The 18,365-nt window shown below is 42.0% G+C and overlaps 1 protein-coding gene across 2 annotated transcripts in view; it reads right to left on the bottom strand.

Annotated features, from left to right (window-relative positions):
* Window positions 1-18,365, bottom strand: part of CCDC93 (coiled-coil domain containing 93) — a 103,240-nt gene that overhangs the window by 63,960 nt on the left and 20,915 nt on the right. Inside the window, exons 7-8 of one of the 2 annotated variants that reach the window (XM_070389438.1) lie at window positions 5,597-5,697; window positions 4,992-5,009 (exon numbers count right to left, since the gene is read on the bottom strand). In XM_070389438.1, coding sequence (XP_070245539.1) covers window positions 4,992-5,009; window positions 5,597-5,697 — 119 coding nt within the window. The remainder of the gene's footprint in view (window positions 1-4,991; window positions 5,010-5,596; window positions 5,698-18,365) is intronic. The other variant, XM_005909400.2, reaches the window with a different exon arrangement.

Genomic DNA, 18,365 nt, shown 5'->3' with positions numbered 1-18,365 from the left:
CAGGCTTAGTTTATAGTTGAGTCTAGTGCACAGCGCAGGTTGGGTAGTAGCAGGTCAGGACACTGGGTTTAGATTCTTCACCCTGATGACAGCCAGCTCTGTGACATGGGGGAAACTGCTTCACCTCTCTGAGCTTATCTGTACCACTGATAAGGTATTATAGACATGATCTCCAGCCCTGTTTAAACAGCTTCCATATGATTTCTATAAACTACCACTGACAGTATAGGAGGGTTAGAAGGAGACACAAACTACAGGCTGTGTAGTTTGGGTTGGACACTTTAAATTACAGCAGCACTCTGCCCTGGCTGATCTATCCCTGTGCCTGTACGTGTTCCCCCTACTTTCTGATCAGCAATCATGTCCAGCTGACTGTTGGCATGTCTGCATCCTTCTCCAAGAAAATGCAGAAATCAAGAAGCCAAATATATCACCTGTCCTTGCAATAGGCTGTCTTATAACTGGAGAGACCAGAAGTCATTGCCGGGTACACTGTGCCCATCCACAGATCGACAGGCCCACAGTTCAGAAGATCAAAGTTCAATTCTGAGTGTCCACCCAAATCCTGTACAAGACCTTATGGCAGATTCTGTGAACTGGCTTAGTCATCTTTCTATACTGTACAGGCCAGAAAACAAACAGCTCTATTTTCCACATTCCCTTGTACCCAGAGTTCTGAATACTATTTAAGTTCCATCAATGAGATGTATTTGCTGGAGTTTTGAATGTGTAACAGTTAGAGCAGGAAACAGTGAGAGCATAAGGGGTTCACTGTGCTCATGGGGATCACAGTAGAAGTAACCTGATTCTGGGCCAGAAGCTGTGACAGTGGTTTTCTGATCTTGGAAAAAGCGGTGGCTCTTTTGCCAGCAGCTGTGGTACCAGCTTCCCAGCACCACAGGCTATCTGCCAGCTTCTTGACCACAGAGGCAGCAGCAGCAGCCTCGGCAGCCCAGATCTACTGTGATGCTTGGGCAGTAACCCTGCTCAGTCCAGATCACATGCCTTAACTCTTCCCATCCACCCTCGTAATCAATCCCTTCTGCTGGAACTAGTGGGTGGGTTCTGAGTCCTGAACCAGGGACTCAAACCAGCTGACCAACAGAGGGTCTCTCCAAAGTTTCCCACTCCTTGAAGTGTCCTTGCACCCTGGGTATTCTTTTGTTTCCCAAGCCTTCAGTCTCTGGAGACCTTTAAGGGCAGAAGACATACCCTCAGACAGGCAGGTCTTATCAAAGATCCGGGAACTTTATGGATTTTCCAAATAAAGAAGTAAACAACTAAACATGAGTAAATTCAATTCCCAGGTCCAAGCTACTTCTCCTTAAAGACAGAAGCTCAGGAAGACTTTTCTGACCACCCCAAACTAGGCTTCTGTGCCTGTCCACCCTTATGCTCTCACTGTCTCCTCCTCTAACTGTTGGACTTTCAAAACTCCAGAAAATGCATCTCAAGGGCAGAACCTAAATAGTATTAACAACTCTAGGTGCAAAGGAATATGGAAAATAGAGTTGCTTGTTTTCTGGCCTGCACAGGATAGAAAGATGCTGGATGTCGACTAAGTAAAGTCTCGTACAGGATTTGGGTGGACATGTGCTTCTGTGTTGACACCAAAAAAAGCATTCGCACTCACTCCATAGGGTACAATTATTCTGTATTATATGCACTCTGTCTGTTAAGCCCTGGAGGGGAGGAAATCTTCTCCACTCACTCTTTTTCTCTATACTTTTAAAGTTGAGGTTTAATTCACACAACATAAAATTCATTTTAAAATGCATATTTCAGCAGTTTTTAGTGTATTCACTACTTTGTGTAACTAGTGCTGCGCCACACATATAACTTTAGTATTCACCTACCCAAGTTATTCTGAACATATTTAAATATACTCAAATAACTAAAGCATGTATTTAAAAATTTAACTTCATTATTAAGATTCTGTTTCTAAGCCACACTAGTCACACTGTAAGTGTTCAACAGTCACAGGTGGCTAGTGACCACTACATTGGACATCATCATTCTAGAAAACAAACATTCTAGTCTTCTTCCCTGGGGCACATTAAGACAGATATCAAATTATCTGGAACCCAGAACAAATCAGGGACATAAAAAGCCCTAAATACTAAGGACAATGGATTCTGTTCTTTGTTCATTCAATGGACATTTACTAAACACCTTCTGTGAACATATCATGGGCCTTCAGAAGGGACATAGGTTAGAAGAGATATGTTACATGCACTTAAAATGCACTTCCTCACACTGGCAGTTTCATAGTGTGGTTAGGTGTGTAAGTTAGCTCCTAAAAGTTTACTGAACCCATAATATAATTGAAATATTATAAAGATACCATTGTGTTTCAGTCTAAAATCAAAACTATGAGTCTTGTTTTTCCAACAACATAGTATTTAAAGAAATATACCTTAACATGTTTTTAACAAGACATACCAACCTAGATAGCATATTGAAAAGCAGAGACATTACTTTGCCAACAAAGGTCCATCTAGTCAAGGCTATGGTTTTTCCTGTGGTCATGTATAGATGTGAGAGTTGGACTGTGAAGAAAGCTGAGTGCCAAAGAATTGATGCTTTTGAACTGTGGTGTTGGAGAAGACTCTTGAGAGTCCCTTGGACTGCAAGGAGATCCAACCAGTCCATTCTAAAGGAGATCAGCCCTGGGTGTTCTTTGGAAGGAATGACGCTAAAGCTGAAACTCCAGTACTTTGGCTACCTCATGCGAAGAGTTGACTCATTGGAAGACTCTGATGCTGGGAGGGATTGGAGGCAGGAGGAAAAGGGGACGACAGAGGATGAGATGGCTGGGTGGCATCACCAACTCGATGGACGTGAGTTTGAGTCAACTGCGGGAGTTGGTGATGGACAGGGGGTGCTGCAATTCATGGGGTCGCAAAGAGTCGGACACGACTGAGCAACTGAACTGAACTGAACAGTCCTTAAGGCCCTCAGCATAGTTGCCCAGGCTCAAAATATACCCTTGAGCAACTGAAAGTCAAAAAAGGGAGGAGAAACTGGGATGCTGGCCTCAAAGTCAGATGCTCTATGGACCTAGGCTGAGTGACCTTTAACTGCAAAGAGGATACACTGTTTTCAGACCTTCTTACGTAGCAGTCAAAATATTTTCCCTCTCATCAAGAGGAGAAATGAAGAGGAAAACAAGCACTGACAACAAATGAGGGATTTAGATTCCTAGGTGGGGAGGAGCAACTAAGGGATGCCACAATGGTGAGGGAGAGGCTGGAAGGAGCAGAGTGAGACCCAGAACCAGCAGGGGGCCAGCCCTGCTTGATGAGGAAGGGAGGCAAAGAGGGTAAGGCTTGTCTTAAATGGGCTGGAGGGAGAACTAGAACTGGGGGGATGAGAACATAGGGACCAGGAAAACTGAAAAAGAGAGGCTCAGCATAGGATTCTCATTTGAATCCAAAAGTCATATTTATGAGCATCTGAGAACCAAAAACTGCTGCTGCTAAGGATAATAAAGATGATGGTGGTGGTGATGAAGATGATGCTGGTGATGATGATGTGGTGGTGGTGGTGATAGCATCTAATAGTTGACATTTACTGTTTTCTACATGGAACAGACTATCAAAATCCCTCATAAAGACCCTATTATATGACCCTCACCTAATGGGAAAGATCTCCATGCAGTGGAGAGCACTGACTAGAACCCTGAGAGAAGAGTCTAACAGCCAGATAGGAGGATAGGGGCCTTCCCAAGGAAGGGGAATAAATGAATGACTTCTCTGGGCTGTAAGTTTCATCCAATTTGCTCTGTCAGTTGTAATAACTCTTTAGTTGTTCAGTCTCAGAGCAAACAAAAAAGACTGGGCCTATCTTTCTATGACCAAGAACCAAATTATCACCAGAGGCTCAAACGCATTTTATATAATGATGATGACATGCTTTTGCAGTCCATCAGACCTGAGCTCAAGTCCCAGTTTGAGGCTCTTACTAGTTAACAGTTGACCTTGGGCAGGTTACTTTTTAACCTCTGTGAAAGCTGTCTTCATCATTCTCAAAAAGGGGAATGAACTGAATAAACCATCAGAATTCCCCACCTTCACAAATTCACCCTCTCCTTATCAGAAAAGCTAAAAAAAAAAAAAAAAAAAAAAAAAGGCAAAATAACCCCATCTCTAAAAAAAAAAAAAAAAGCCTTCACCAAGCAGCTACCCCAGGCTTAGAAATCAGGAGCCAGCATGACCCCACCAACAAGAACTAAGGTGAGTACCGAGACACATATTGGATATTGGAAAAAATGAAGGTATGAACCATACAAACTAACAAAAAACACATTTCCCTGAGTTCTTTTTGGCTCTAGGACAGGTGAGACTCACAGAGGCTGTCTCTCCAGCTCTGGCTCATGTGGACCAGCACAGCCTTGTCTGCCCTCTTGCAGCTGGGGGGTGGCTAGAAAGCCCCCATCACAGTGTCCAGTTGCACAAGGTCCCACACCCCAAAGGACCCCACACTTGGGTTGTTGTTGCTGTCATGAAATTCTTAACGATTAATCATTATTCATAACTCTTAACATGGGATCCTGCATTTTCATTTTATATTGGCCCCTGCACATTAGGAGCCGGTCTGGAGGTACCTGATTCAGAAGAGGAGTTCAATTCACAGCAGCAAATGGTGAGCATAGGGCAGCCCTCACAGCTAGATTAGGGCCAGAACTAACAACTTCCTTTTAATGAATGGACTAGCTTTCATTCTTAAGAGCCAGCATTACTCTCTCAAAAACAAACAAAAAGTGGCAATGGCAATTCCACTTGAGAGATGGAATTAGTAAGGCAATTAAACCTTAATTTCCTGCTGGTTCTCTCCAGCATCCTAGAGGGAGAAGCCATAGATGCTCACTCTGAGACGCTAGTGGCGGTGCCGTTAGCTCCAGCCCCCCAATGAGGGCTGGGTTATAAGCAGAGCAACACACAGCAACCACTCAGATGAGAGAGGAGGAAAGCACCAGGAGACATACTCACATCAAGGAATCAGTGACCCTAAGTAGAAAATTCAGGACATAAAGGAAGGTTAATACCCAGAGTCAAGCAAAAAAAATCCAACGAGGAGAGGCATTTCTGTGTGTTTAAGTGAAAACTGAGGCCAAAAGAATTTTTTTTCAATTAGAGATATTTTTAAGAAGTGACAAAACAACTTCTAAATTCTTCATTTTTCTGTTCAGGACAATTCTTCACAGGAAACCAAAACTAGTATCTAACACAAAGTAAAGCTGCTTTAACTGCGGTTTCCCTGAATATGTTTACAAATGGCAGGGGCAAGGACGGTAGCCCACCCAAGCCTCCGTGAACACCCCGACATGGCCTGACTTCCTAAGGAGGGCAGAGCTGGGGCAGGGGAGGAACTACAGAGATTAGGCTTCTACCACCATCAGGGAAGCTACCCACAGAAACTGGACTCATTCAACACTGGACGGAAAAGTACTCAGTGTCGGAAATCTCGGGCCCAAAATTGTAAACTTGACCGGGTGAGAACTAACCAAGTTCATCCCAATGAAGTGATTTAAATCAGCTTTTCTTTTCAGTGGTTTTATCAAATAGATACTTATAAACAGGGTCCCCTTCTTTACCGGCCATATTCCAAAAGCGTGGCATGGATCCGCGACTCTTCATCTAGCAGCTCCTCTGCTCCCTGCTGGCGTTTGTATTTCCGACGAGGTTTGTAAGCATCCTAAGAAGTGGATGAGGTGGAGAATTACCGAGGGTGAAGAGGCATCTGGCCTGTCAGGGGCGGGCCTTCCTCCCCGTGGTGGTGGGTGTACAGCTCCCCTGTGGGTAAACAGCTGGCTGGGGTGGCTGCCTTCAAGGAGTCTGCCCTTTTTTTTTAGTGTTGTAGCAAATACTTCCACCCAAGCCATTGTTGTCAACTTTGTTTTATCTTGGCTGGGGCTTCTTCTATCCTATAACACTTTAATATTTCATGCCGTCAAATTCATCAATCATCTTTTTTCCTAACTCAGGGATTGTTTTATATGTTACTTTTATAGATTATATTTAACCTTTTAATCTATTTAGAATGTCTTCTGGTATAGTGAAAAGTTGGTATGTATAGATATATTTTTCTCTGAATGGAAAATTAAGAACCCCAACATCATAAATTTAATAGTCTATCCTTTCCTTGATTTAAAACGGCAAACATACATACACACACATAAAACATGTACCAGTATTATCCTCTGCAATTTTTCTTGTTTAATGAGTATCCTGTATCCATTGTTCTTTTTCAAATTTCTTGGACATTCTTACACATTTTCTCTTCCAAATGAATTGCAGTATCAGCTTGTCAAGTTCATTATGAAAAATTGTTGAGCTTGGATTAGAATCACACCAAATTTATAGATTACTGTGGGAAGATCTGACATCTCTATAATACTGAATCTTGCCTTGAAAAGCAAGATTTATCTCTATTCAAATCTGTTTCATCCCTTAATAAAATTATCCAGAAAGAAATACAAATTTTTCACACACACTACATATCCAGACCTTTCTACCACCCAGAGACATAAACTGCAACAATCACCAATATAGATGTTAACCTAGTATACTTAAAAAAAAAAAAATTCTTTCATGGCAAAAGAAATCTCAAATTCTTAAATTCTAATACCAAAAAAGGAAAGTTGATATAAACCCTTCAGAGATATATCTATTTTTACAGAAGTGTTTGAGGTTTATCCTCAAAAAAAAACTTATAAAACACAAAATCCATTATAAGCTTCCAATGACTTTTAACTTATTAGAGTATTATTTAGTTATAAATATAGAAATAAATATAGATCCATCTTGTGTAGGACACATACTAAAACTGCATATACATATTTCCTAAACAAAGTATACGGCATATAGTAGGTGCTCAATTAATGTAGGTCGTCACCCTGAGATGATCTGGTTTACCATTCTACCCCAAATACATGTCCTTTGTGACTGCAAACTGGCATCAAATAATACCTTAACAATATTTGTTCAGGGCTCTAGGTACAAGTAGGCAGTTGTTTGTGCAAGGTATTTCAGTTTACCCCTGGATCTTTTCTTTCCCACTGGCAGAGTTTGCTTGGTGGCTCAGATGGTAAAGACTCTGCCTGCAATGCGGGAGACCCGGGTTTGATCCCTGGGTCGGGAAGATCCCCTGGGGAAGGTAATGGCAACCCACTTCAGTATTCTAGTCTGGGAAATCCCATGGACAGAGGAGCCTGGTGGGCTACAGTCCACGGGGTCACAAAGAGTTGGACATGACTGAAGCGACTCAGCACATACACATACTCCACTTAGTAAAATCTCCACTTAGATATCACCAGGACAAGCACTACTATCTGGCTTCTCCAGACTGTGGTATTTTTAGGCTAATCAAAATTGTTCCCCTCTTGATAATTCTGGTTAACTTTATTATCATCTCACTTTTTATTAAGAAAAGTTTCAAGCATAAAGAAAAACATCCTTTCTGTAACATCTATAATTTCACCTATTTTGTGAAAAAGAAATGAAACAGGGTTCTGGGATGATTCTGGAGGGTTGTTATAACTCGCTGCCACAAGTATTCCTGTTTGCTGCTGGTGCCTACATGAACATGAATAGGAAGCTATAAATAACAAATCAGATTTATGAGGAAATGAAAACCATAATAAACTGGTATGACATCAGTTACTGTGTACGATTTAATTTCCATGGAGCTCTACTATTACAGCAGCTCTATATAATTGAGCTTAACTGCTACCTTCTTTAGTTACCATTCATAGAGTCAATGACCCAGACAGGAAGTTGGGTTCTTCTAAAAAAGGAATGACTCCAAAACAATACCATACTTGAACCAACAGCACAAGGACCTTTTATTCAGCCAAACAATGACAATGTTGGCCTTTGTGCAATTATTCCTTATACTTTAAAGCACCTCATACACATCTTACTTTTTGCATTTTATAACTACACTGTGGGCAGAAGCAGGGCAGATGCTATTACCTTCACCTTGCTATTAGACAAGCAGAGAACAAATAATTTGTCCAGGATTGCTAGAATAGGTACCCAGGTTGCTAGTCCCAAGGTTTCCTACTATACTAACTTGGCTCAGCCACTAGTCACTCCAGCTGAGCTCTTTCATGAGACTATACAATGTGAAGTGGCCACGTGGATCATTACAATGCTTTGCTTAAGTAAAGGACCTAAATGTTCCCAGGCCAAGTATAAAGAACTATTACTAAGTCACCCTTTTAAGAAACGAGTCAGGAACACTGATGTCTAGTCCCGTCTCTGCCATTAACAAGCTGTATGACCCTGCGAAAGGCAATTTCCCTCAGTGGACCTTTTTCCATATCTGCACAATGATGGCTGGACTAACAGATTTTGAAGGAGACTCCTAGTCTCTCATTCTTTGTGTTCCTAACCCTGAGAAGATAATGAGTTGGTAGCATAATTCCATCAGTAATTTAAAGTCAGAGGTTATTTTTTAACTATGCTTTCTACATCAAGGCTGTATATTGTCACCCTGCTTATTTAACTTCTATGCAGAGTACATCATGAGAAACGCTGGACTGGAAGAAGCACAAGCTGGAATCAAGATTGCCGGGAGAAATATCAATAACCTCAGATAAGCAGATGACACCACCCTTATGGCAGAAAGTGAAGAGGAACTAAAAAGCCTCTTGATGAAGGTGAAAGTAGAGAGTGAAAAAGTAGGCTTAAAGCTCAACATTCAGAAAACGAAGATCATGGCATCCGGTCCCATCATTTCATGGGAAATAGATGGGGAAACAGTGGAAACAGTGTCAGACTTTATTTTTCTGGGCTCCAAAATCACTACAGATGGTGACTGCAGCCATGAAATTAAAAGACACTTACTCCTTGGAAGGAAAGTTATGACCAACCTAGATAGCATATTCAAAAGCAGAGACATTACTTTGCCAACAAAGGTCCGTCTAGTCAAGGCTATGGTTTTTCCTGTGGTCATGTATGGATGTGAGAATTGGACTGTGAAGAAGGCTGAGCACCAAGAATTGATGCTTTTGAACTGTGGTGTTGGAGAAGGCTCTTGAGAATCCCTTGGACTGCAAGGAGATCCAACCAGTCCATTCTAAAGGAGATCAGCCCTGGGATTTCTTTGGAAGGAATGATGCTGAAGCTGAAACTCCAGTACTCTGGCCACCTCATGCGAAGAGTTGACTCACTGGAAAAGACTGATGCTGGGAGGGATTGGGGGCAGGAGGAGAAGGGGACGACAGAGGATGAGATGGCTGGATGGCATCACTGACTCGATGGACATGAGTCTGAGTGAACTCCGGGAGTTGGTGATGGACAGGGAGGCCTGGCGTGCTGCGATTCATGGGGTCGCAAAGAGTCGGACACGACTGAGCGACTGATCTGATCTGATCTGATCTTATGCTTTCTAAAAAACATGACATCAATTTATCTTTGGCCATTAACAGTGGCAGTAATAGTAATTGTTATCACTTATTGAATGTGTGGTATGTGTCAGGCATATACTGCTCTGTATGTGCTACCCACTTGACCTTCACACCCATGAGGGCAGTTATCCTTGTTTTATGTAAACAGATGATGGAACAGGCACAGAGGTTAAACAGCTTGCCCATGGTTACAAACGCAATAAATGAAAGAGAACACTTCAGAACTGAGACTCTCAAGCACCTGCATGATGTGCCCTACCTCAACTGTGATCACCCTTCATGCTGGGCCCTGATCATCTGCTCAGCATATGGCAAAGGAAACACGAGTGTGGTTGGGGTTAAGAAGTTAAGGTGACCCCTCTGTAAAGCAGAGACTTGTGTACAGTGAGTGGCCCAGTTCTCCACTTCTCAGGACTGGCTACAAGTCAGGTTCACCCATCAGAGCCATTCCTCTGGGTCACATTCCAAATGGCAAGGAAGGGGTGGGAAGAGTTCAGCTCCACAGCTGTGTCCGCAACAACGCTCCAGTCACTGCCCCTCAGCTACGGCAGGCAACCCCTTCATGAAATAACCAGAGGGCAGCAAGACAGCCACCGACAGCCACTGCCCTCCAGAGCTCCAGGGGGCCGGACCACACCATATTCTGCAGGAAGCACATCTCATTTTCCCAGAGCTCAACTGGCAGCCCAAACCTGACTCTAACAGACACCTCCACCCACCGGTCGCTGAACAAACACTGCCTTCCACCTAAAGGGGCTCCATTGATGTCCCCTTCAGCAAGCACAGGGCCCTAAAACATCCTCTAAGAAAAAATTATTCTGAGACAAACAGGTTTGTCTTCATTTTTGCATTAATAAAACCACCACTACCACCACCACAAAAATGAAGCCCCTGGGAACTGAGTGGATGGAATGGTGAGATAGATGGATGGTAGTCATGTCGATGGGTAGGAAAGTCAGCTGGGGAGGAAGGTTTTCCCCAGACATCCCTTAAATCTTGTTCGTTCCCTATTCTCTCTTACAAGAGCTCCACTATGCAGGTCTGCGTTCTGCTCTATGAGGTCTAACGAAAGTTCCACTTCAGACCCCCTTCAAACTGTACCAAACAGCTAGACTCAGTAGGTAAGAAAGAGGCTGCTGTTTTGTATACATGAGCCAAGATGGCTTCTGTACATTGACTTCTAGGTTTATTTCTTCACAGCGTACTGAGACGCACTGCTCAAAACCCTCCAACTCTTTACACACCCAATTATTCACAAGATGCCCCACTAAGCAGAGTTTTGGCCGTTTACAGTCTGTCCACACTGCATGCTCTGCAAAACTGCCCCATCATTTCTGAACCACAGATAGGAGAAGCCCGAGACTATACAAACCCCAGACTGCAGCTGCCCTTCAAATATCTCTAACCCACCAGGGGCTTCCTGCCCCCACCCCTGCCCCAGGTTCCCTTGTTTTCCTTCCTCCCCTTCTGGACTGTGGCCCCTGTGCCTAGGCCTCAGGATGGCTGCACACTGGGAGGGCCTCCCCACCCTGCAGGCAAACCTGTTAAAGCACTGCCTAAACAGAGCTTGTGGTGCTACTGACCCTGACCCATCACATCTTTCCCCTTGATGAGCCCCAAAGTCCCCTGCATCCCTTACAGCTGCAGTGTCCCTACTTTCACCCCACACTCTAGAATGCAGCTGGGCACACAGTGAATGCCTAGTTATTAATACTATTACTGAATGAACATATGGAGTCAGACAGACAGGGTTTAATCCTTGCCCCTTTGCTCTCTCTCCAGTTTGGGGCAAATTACTTTAACCCCTGACATTTTCCACCTGTGAAACAGGTATATGGAGAGAGACATAAGGATTAGTCAATCTATCTGTTTAACATATCTGACACACATTAAGGCTTAAGATATACATACAAGTGTGTTTTTCCATTATTAATAAAATGTACTAATATGTATTTTTTCTTATGTTGCCATATGTACATTTTATGTCCTGGGTGGAAAGGCCTGCCTCATGGTGTTTCCTATGGAAGAGTACAGTGGAGTTTTAAATGACATAGTCTTTTAGAGAACCAATAAAAAGTCTTCTTTTTTAAAAAAATTCTCTCCCCTCTGGTCTCATATAAAATTCTAAACATTACCAAAAAATGCTCAACAAACAGTAAATAAACATATTTTGGGGGCTCTGGATAAAATTTCATAGCTGCTCTTTATTCAAGGTTGAGAGGGAGTAAAAGATCTCACTGCACAGGTCCCAGGTACTTCATGAATATGGAAGGCTGACAGCTCAGAAAAGGAGGAAGTAAGCTGTAAAATAGCACATAAGGTGAGACACATGAGCAATTATGATGCTGAAGTGGATGGGTAAGGGGAGGACTGTCCTGGGTGGCAAGTTTCATTTTTTTACATCCTTTGAAAATACCACCTCCCATCAAGCAGGCCTTCTACAAACCAGTCAGTTATTCTATAAAACGGGGATATGGCCAAGTCAAGAAAAGAATACATTTCAAAGGCGAAGCAGAAGTATTGAAAATAATCCCCAGGAGGAAGAAAAATGAGGCCAAGACAAAAAGAGCTCAGAAGTTAAAAGTTCACACAACAGCCTTTCTGCCAGGCAATCTGGCAAGAGGTCCTATAGACTGGGGCATAACCTCTGAACCAATTTCACTTCAAGGAAATGTAACCCAAGTAAATAATTAAAGACAAAAGAAAAAAAGTTAGCTATGGGGATGTCCTACATAATAGCCAAAAAAAAAAAAAAAAACCCCAAACTAAAGAACAAAACCCAAAAAAACAAACTAAGCTAGTTAAACTAGTACCACACAACGTGTAATGTTCAACCACTAAAAATGCTGTGGGGGCTTATTTACTGGCATGGAAATATAACCTTGATTATATTCTTGAGCAAAACAAGCACACAATAAAACAGAACATACAGAATCATGCTATTTTTTTTGTAATCTCTAATTCTCTATATTAATATCCATAACTCTTATATTTCCTACTTTGAATATCAGTGGTTATCTGTGGCTGGTGGTATCATGGGTGATTTAGTCTTTGTACTCTTTCTCCAGTTCCTAATTTTTCCTTAGTATTACTACAGCACTAGTATGTAAGAAAAACAACCTTTTGTAAAATTAAAAATCATGCACCAAAAAATACAGATGAGCCACACAACCAAGGGCAAAGGCAGAAAATTGGAACAGTCGTACAAAGATGGATAAAGACAAGAATAAGCTAAAAATTTTTGAAAAAATTAAAATGTTTAATATTTAATTTTGAAAGGATATTATATCTAAGCAAGAGTAAAGTCTGCTTGTTGAGGCACAATGAAACATGTTAATAGATGGGAAAAAAGACAACACAACCAACAGTCTCCACTTGGCATCCATTCTCCAGCTAGACAAACGGTCTTCAGTGGGGCAGGCACAGCAGATGCCCTCGTAAGGGCAGCGCACCCAACCACTCTGCATGCATTTGACTCTCTGGGACCCTGATGACTACTATCCCAAGGTCCTGAAATCAGTCAGGAACATGACTGCAGAGTTAGTGTCAGGGATATGTGAGAAATAAGACACCAGGTGAAGAGTGAGCAAACTAGAGAAGCACCAGCACCTGTTGTGCCTGAGGAGTCAGATGGAAAATCAAAACCTGGCTGCCTCTTCTCAGCTCTGCAACTGTGCAGGGATTTTACTAGCTTTTCTCAGTTTCAACTTCTTATAAAATGGAAAAATAACACATAAGTCCTTTAGTGTTGATGAGAACTAAATGAGATAATGCTTGTAAACCTAATTACATGCCAAGCACACAGGAGGCATTCAATCAGTACATGGTAGCTGCATTTGTATTTTATAAAAGGCTGGGTCTAGAAACCTGCCACCATATGTTAAACTGAATTTTAATCCTTAATTTAAATTTGGGACTCTACAGAATAGACTGGCCTGTAAGGGGCAGGTAAGAAACAGTGATGAGCCATGTGGAGGGCAGAACTGGGGAGAAGAAAACATCCTTTACAACCTGACACTTCCAAGAACCACACCCTGGTAATGTAGGAAAGACTTCATTCCTTTTCCTTGCTGCCCTGGTGGCTCAGACAATAAAGAATCTGCCTGCAATGTGGGACACCTGGTTCCATCCCTGGGTTGGGAAGATCCCCATGGCAACCCACTCTAATATTCTTGCCTGGAGAATCCCATGGACAGAGGAGCCTGGCAGGCTACAGTCCATGGGACTGCAAAGAGGTGGACACGACTGAGCAACTTTCACACTTCACACTCATTTCTTTTACAAGGGGAGGGACTCTCTGTGAGGAGAGTGACTAGAAACAAAACCCAGTAAGCTGTTCTATTTTTACAGGGGTCACAAGAAGATAACAGGGATGCACACTTGACTCTCTGACAAGTTCCTGGGACTCTCACTCCAAGGCTGCAAGGAAGAGCGTGAAGAGCTGTGGGTGAGCAGGAAGGAAATTAATGGCAACAGGGTTCAGCTAAGGAACCTAAGAAGGCAGCATCTGGAAATAAGAAGTACTTTCAGTAGACAAAGAAGAATATAAATAAACAAAACCCAAAGGCTACCTCTGGCCATCCATAAAAATTCTTTATCATTACAACAGTAATGTAACACCAGATGGTCATTACAGAAAGCAGACTGATTATATTCCTTGCAGCCAAAGATGGAGAAGCTCTATACAGTCAGCAAAAACAAGACCAGGAGCTGACTAAGGCTCAGATCATGAACTCCTTATTGCCAAATTCAGACTCAAATTGAAGTAAGGAAAACCACTAGACGATTCAGGTATGACCTAAACCAAATCCCTTACGATTATACACTGGACGTGACAAATAAATTCAAGGGATTAGATCTGATAGACAGAGTGCCTGAAGAACTATGGACAGAGGTTCATGACATTGTACAGGAGGCTGGGATCAAGAAAAATAAACGTAAAAACACAAAATGGTTCTCTGAGAAGGCCTTGCAAATAGCTTTGAAAAGAAGAGAAGCAAAAGGTAAAGGAGAAAAGGAAAGATAAATGCATTTGAATGCAGAGTTCCAAAGAATAGCAAGGAAAGATAAGAAAGCCTTCCAAAGTTAATGGGAAAGACTGGAGATCTCTTCAAGAAAATTACAGATACCAAGGGAACATCTCATGAAAAGCTGGGCACAATAAAGGACAGAAATGGTATGGACCTAACAGAAGCTAAAGATATTAAGAAGAGGTGGCAAGAATACACAGAAGAACTACACAAAAAAGATCTTCACGACCCAGATAACCATGATGGTGTGATCACTCACCTACAGCCAGATATCTTGGAATGTGAAGTCAAGTGGGTCTTAGGAAGCATCACTATGAACAAAGCTAGTGGAGGTGATAGAATTCCAGTTGAGCTATTTCAAATCCTAAAAGATGATGCTGTTAAGGTGCTGCACTCAATATGCCAGCAAATTTGGAAAACTCAGCAGTGGCCACAGGACAGGAACAGGTCAGTTTTCATTCCAATCCCAAAGAAAGGCAATGCCAAAGAATGTTCAAACTATTGCACAATTGCACTCATCTCACACACTAGCAAAGTAATGCTCAAAATTCTCCAAGCTAGGCTTCAATAGTACATGAATCGAGAACTTGAAAATGTTCAAGCTGGATTTAGAAAAGGCAGAGGACCCTGAGATCAAATTGCCAACATCTGTTGGATCATGGAAAAAGCAAGAGAGTTCCAGAAAAACATCTACTTCTGCTTTATTGACTACACCAAAGTCTTTGACTGTGTGGATCACAACAAACTGTGGAAAATTCCAAAAGAGATGGGAATACCAGACCACCTTACCTGCCTCCTGAGAAATCTGTATGCAGGTGAAGAAGCAACAGGTAGAACTGGACAATGAACAACTGACTGGTTCCAAATCGGGAAAGGAGTATGTCAAGGCTGTATATTATCACCCTGCTTATTTAACTTATATGCAGAGTACATCATGAGAAATGCTGGACTAGATGAAGCACAAGCTGGAATCAAGACTGCCAAGAGAAATATCCATAACCTCAGATATGCAGATGACACCAACCTTATGGCAGAAAGAGAAGAACTAAAGAGCCTCTTGATGAAAGTGAAAGAGGTGAGTGAAAAAGTTGGCTTAAAACTCAACATTCAGAAAACGACGATCGTGACATCTAGTCCCATCACTTCATGGAAAATAGACGGGAAAACAGTGGAAACAGTGACAGACTTTATTTTGGGGGGCTCCAAAATCACTGCAGATGGTGACTGCAGCCATGAAATTAAAAGACACTTGCTCCTTGGAAGAAAAGCTATGACCAACCTAGACAGCATATTAAAAAGCAGAGACATTACCTTGCAAACAAAGGTCCATCTAGTCAAAGCTATGGTTTTTCCAGTAGTCATGTACAGATGTGAGAGTTGAGCACCTAAGAATTGATGCTTCTGAACTGTGGTGCTGGAGAAGACTCTTGAGAGTCCCTTGGACAGCAAGTAGATCCAACCAGTCCATCCTAAAGGAAATCACTCCTGAATATTCTTTGGAAGAACTGATGCTGAAGCTCCAATACTTTGGCCACCTGATGTGAAGGACTCATTTGAAAAGACCCTGATGGTGGGAAAGATTGAAGGCTGGAGGAGAAGGGGATGACAGAAGATGAGATGGTTGCATGGCATCACCGACTCAATGGACATGAGTTTGAATAAGCTCCAGGAGTTGGTGATGGACAAAGAAGCCTGGCGTGCTGCAGTCCACGGGGTCGCAAAGAGTTGGACATGACTGAGCGACTGAACTGAACCGAACAACAGTAAACCTACTGGCAGTCAACTGAGGGGTAAGTTCACACATTTAAAAAAGGCAATAAACTAAGCAATTTGAACTATTAATCAAAGAAGACCTCCAATTTTTTCTCCATTTTCCTGTATCTTGATATTATTTTCTAAAGAGCTGCAGACAGCATTTTATCTAGCATTTTATTGCATCCTGGCTCCGTCATCACCAATGTGACCTTGGGCAACCTACATAACCAATCTGTGCCTGAGTTTCCTCAACTGTCAAAAACAAATACAGTTACTTCATAGGGTTGTTGTAAGGACTAGATAAGTTACATACAAATGCTCAGAACAACGTTTGGACACGACATATTTGTCATTATCTCCTTAAATTCCTTTAAGAATTTAAGTCACGTTGCTAAGCAGAAGACAATTTTCTTTAAAAATTCCATTACAAATGAAGAGAGGAAATAATATGTCTCTAGAGGACTGAAATATTTAATAGGTAAAGGGACATCAGGTGCAGTTTCATTGATTGGATAATCGATAGCTACACTGGCCTTTTTATTCTTGATGACACAGTCAGAAAATGTAATGTTTCTCACTCTCTCTTCAGGGCTTCAAGTGAGATTTACACGTGAAGATATTCAATAAACAGTAACTATTTTGTTTTTTTAACTTTTGGGCTTCCCCGATGGCTCAGTGGTAAAGAATCTGCTTGCAAATGCAGGAGATGTGGATTTGATCCCTGGGTCAGGAAGATCCCCTGGAGAAAGAAACGGCAACCCATGCCAGTATTCTTGTCTGGAAAATTTGATGGACAGAGGAGCCTGGTGGGCTACAATCCATAGGGTTGCAAAGAGTCAGACATGACTTAGCAACTAAACAACAAATTTTTCACTTTACTGTTTTTGAAAAGGTGATAAGAGATTTAGTTTTTATAAAATTCAAATAGGACAGAGTTTATGGGGAAAAGAGAATTTCCCTTCCTCTCCTGCTCCTGGCTCCCCAGCTTCCTGTATTTGAGGTAACACTGTCATCTCATTCTCAGTTCTTTCCAGAAATGAAGCATCACTTAAAACAAGGGAAAGCAATAGCAGACCCAACCAACTGGTTATTATTAGTCATGAAAATGCGATCAGGAGAAATCTTTAACAGAATATAATGCTCTACTGGTGAGAAGGGAAAAAACTATAAATTTATATTCAAAGCATAATTCTAATTCACTATAAACATATACATTAAAAACACAGAAGAAATATGTCCAAAAGTGGCTGTTTCTGTATTGTTAGATTAAGGTTGACCTTTTTCCCTCTGATTGATCAACTTTTTCAAAGAAAACTTTAAAGATGTTCTAAACTGAACATCTATTTCACAACCAGGAAAAAAAAAATTACTGTTCTATCATATATTCTTATTATTAATACTTAATACTGCCACCAAATCTGAAAACCCCATCCAGCTTCAGAATGTAACTTAAAGGTTTTCCATACCTCACATTTCCCAAAAGAATTGTGGGAAGATACAAATTATAACCATAAGCTGACAAGACTTTTAAATGAGCATTTCATGTCTTTCATCATCAAGCTATTGTTACTCTTTTCAGAGTAACTGCCTGGGGAGATCGCACATTTATTCTTAAAGGAAAAAAAAAGGCAAAATAACTCAATAAATTATTTTCTAAAGAAAGAAAACTTACACCTAGGCATTGAGGCTTCATTTACATGTAGGAAGGTTGGGGGGTGAGGAGTGGGTGGCGCTGACTAGGTTCTGCTGGGCTCTGGCCCTGAATGTTTAGAGAAGGCCCAAAGCTCTCTCTGGCCCTCGCTGGGTAACTGAGCATGTGGATACAGACCCTGTGGTTGAGGCTCACTGCACTTGGGACAAAGGTCAACTCGGAGTTTCCCACACAAAGCTCAGAAGCTGCCTTTCCAAAGCCACCAAGGCAGTGATAACCTCTGTATCACTTTTAGTTCGTCATCTGTTCTCTGGAGCTCTGTGAAGTTTGAAGTTTATAGTCACCACTGGCACAAATGAGGAAGGGCTCCGAGTCTGAAAAATTGGAAGTAAGGAAAACACAGGGCAGTGGTTGTGGCACATTCTACCCTGAACGCTAGTATTAGATGCTGGGCACGCACAGCAGGCAGGGCCTCCCTCACACACGCACTTGAGGTCAGCTGCTGGGCAATCTC

Source organism: Bos mutus, chromosome 2 (assembly GCF_027580195.1).
Source record: "Bos mutus isolate GX-2022 chromosome 2, NWIPB_WYAK_1.1, whole genome shotgun sequence".
NCBI classification, from domain to species: Eukaryota; Metazoa; Chordata; class Mammalia; order Artiodactyla; family Bovidae; genus Bos; species Bos mutus.
The sequence above is the reverse complement of the archived record's forward strand: the minus strand, read 5'-3'. Positions and strand labels throughout refer to the sequence as shown.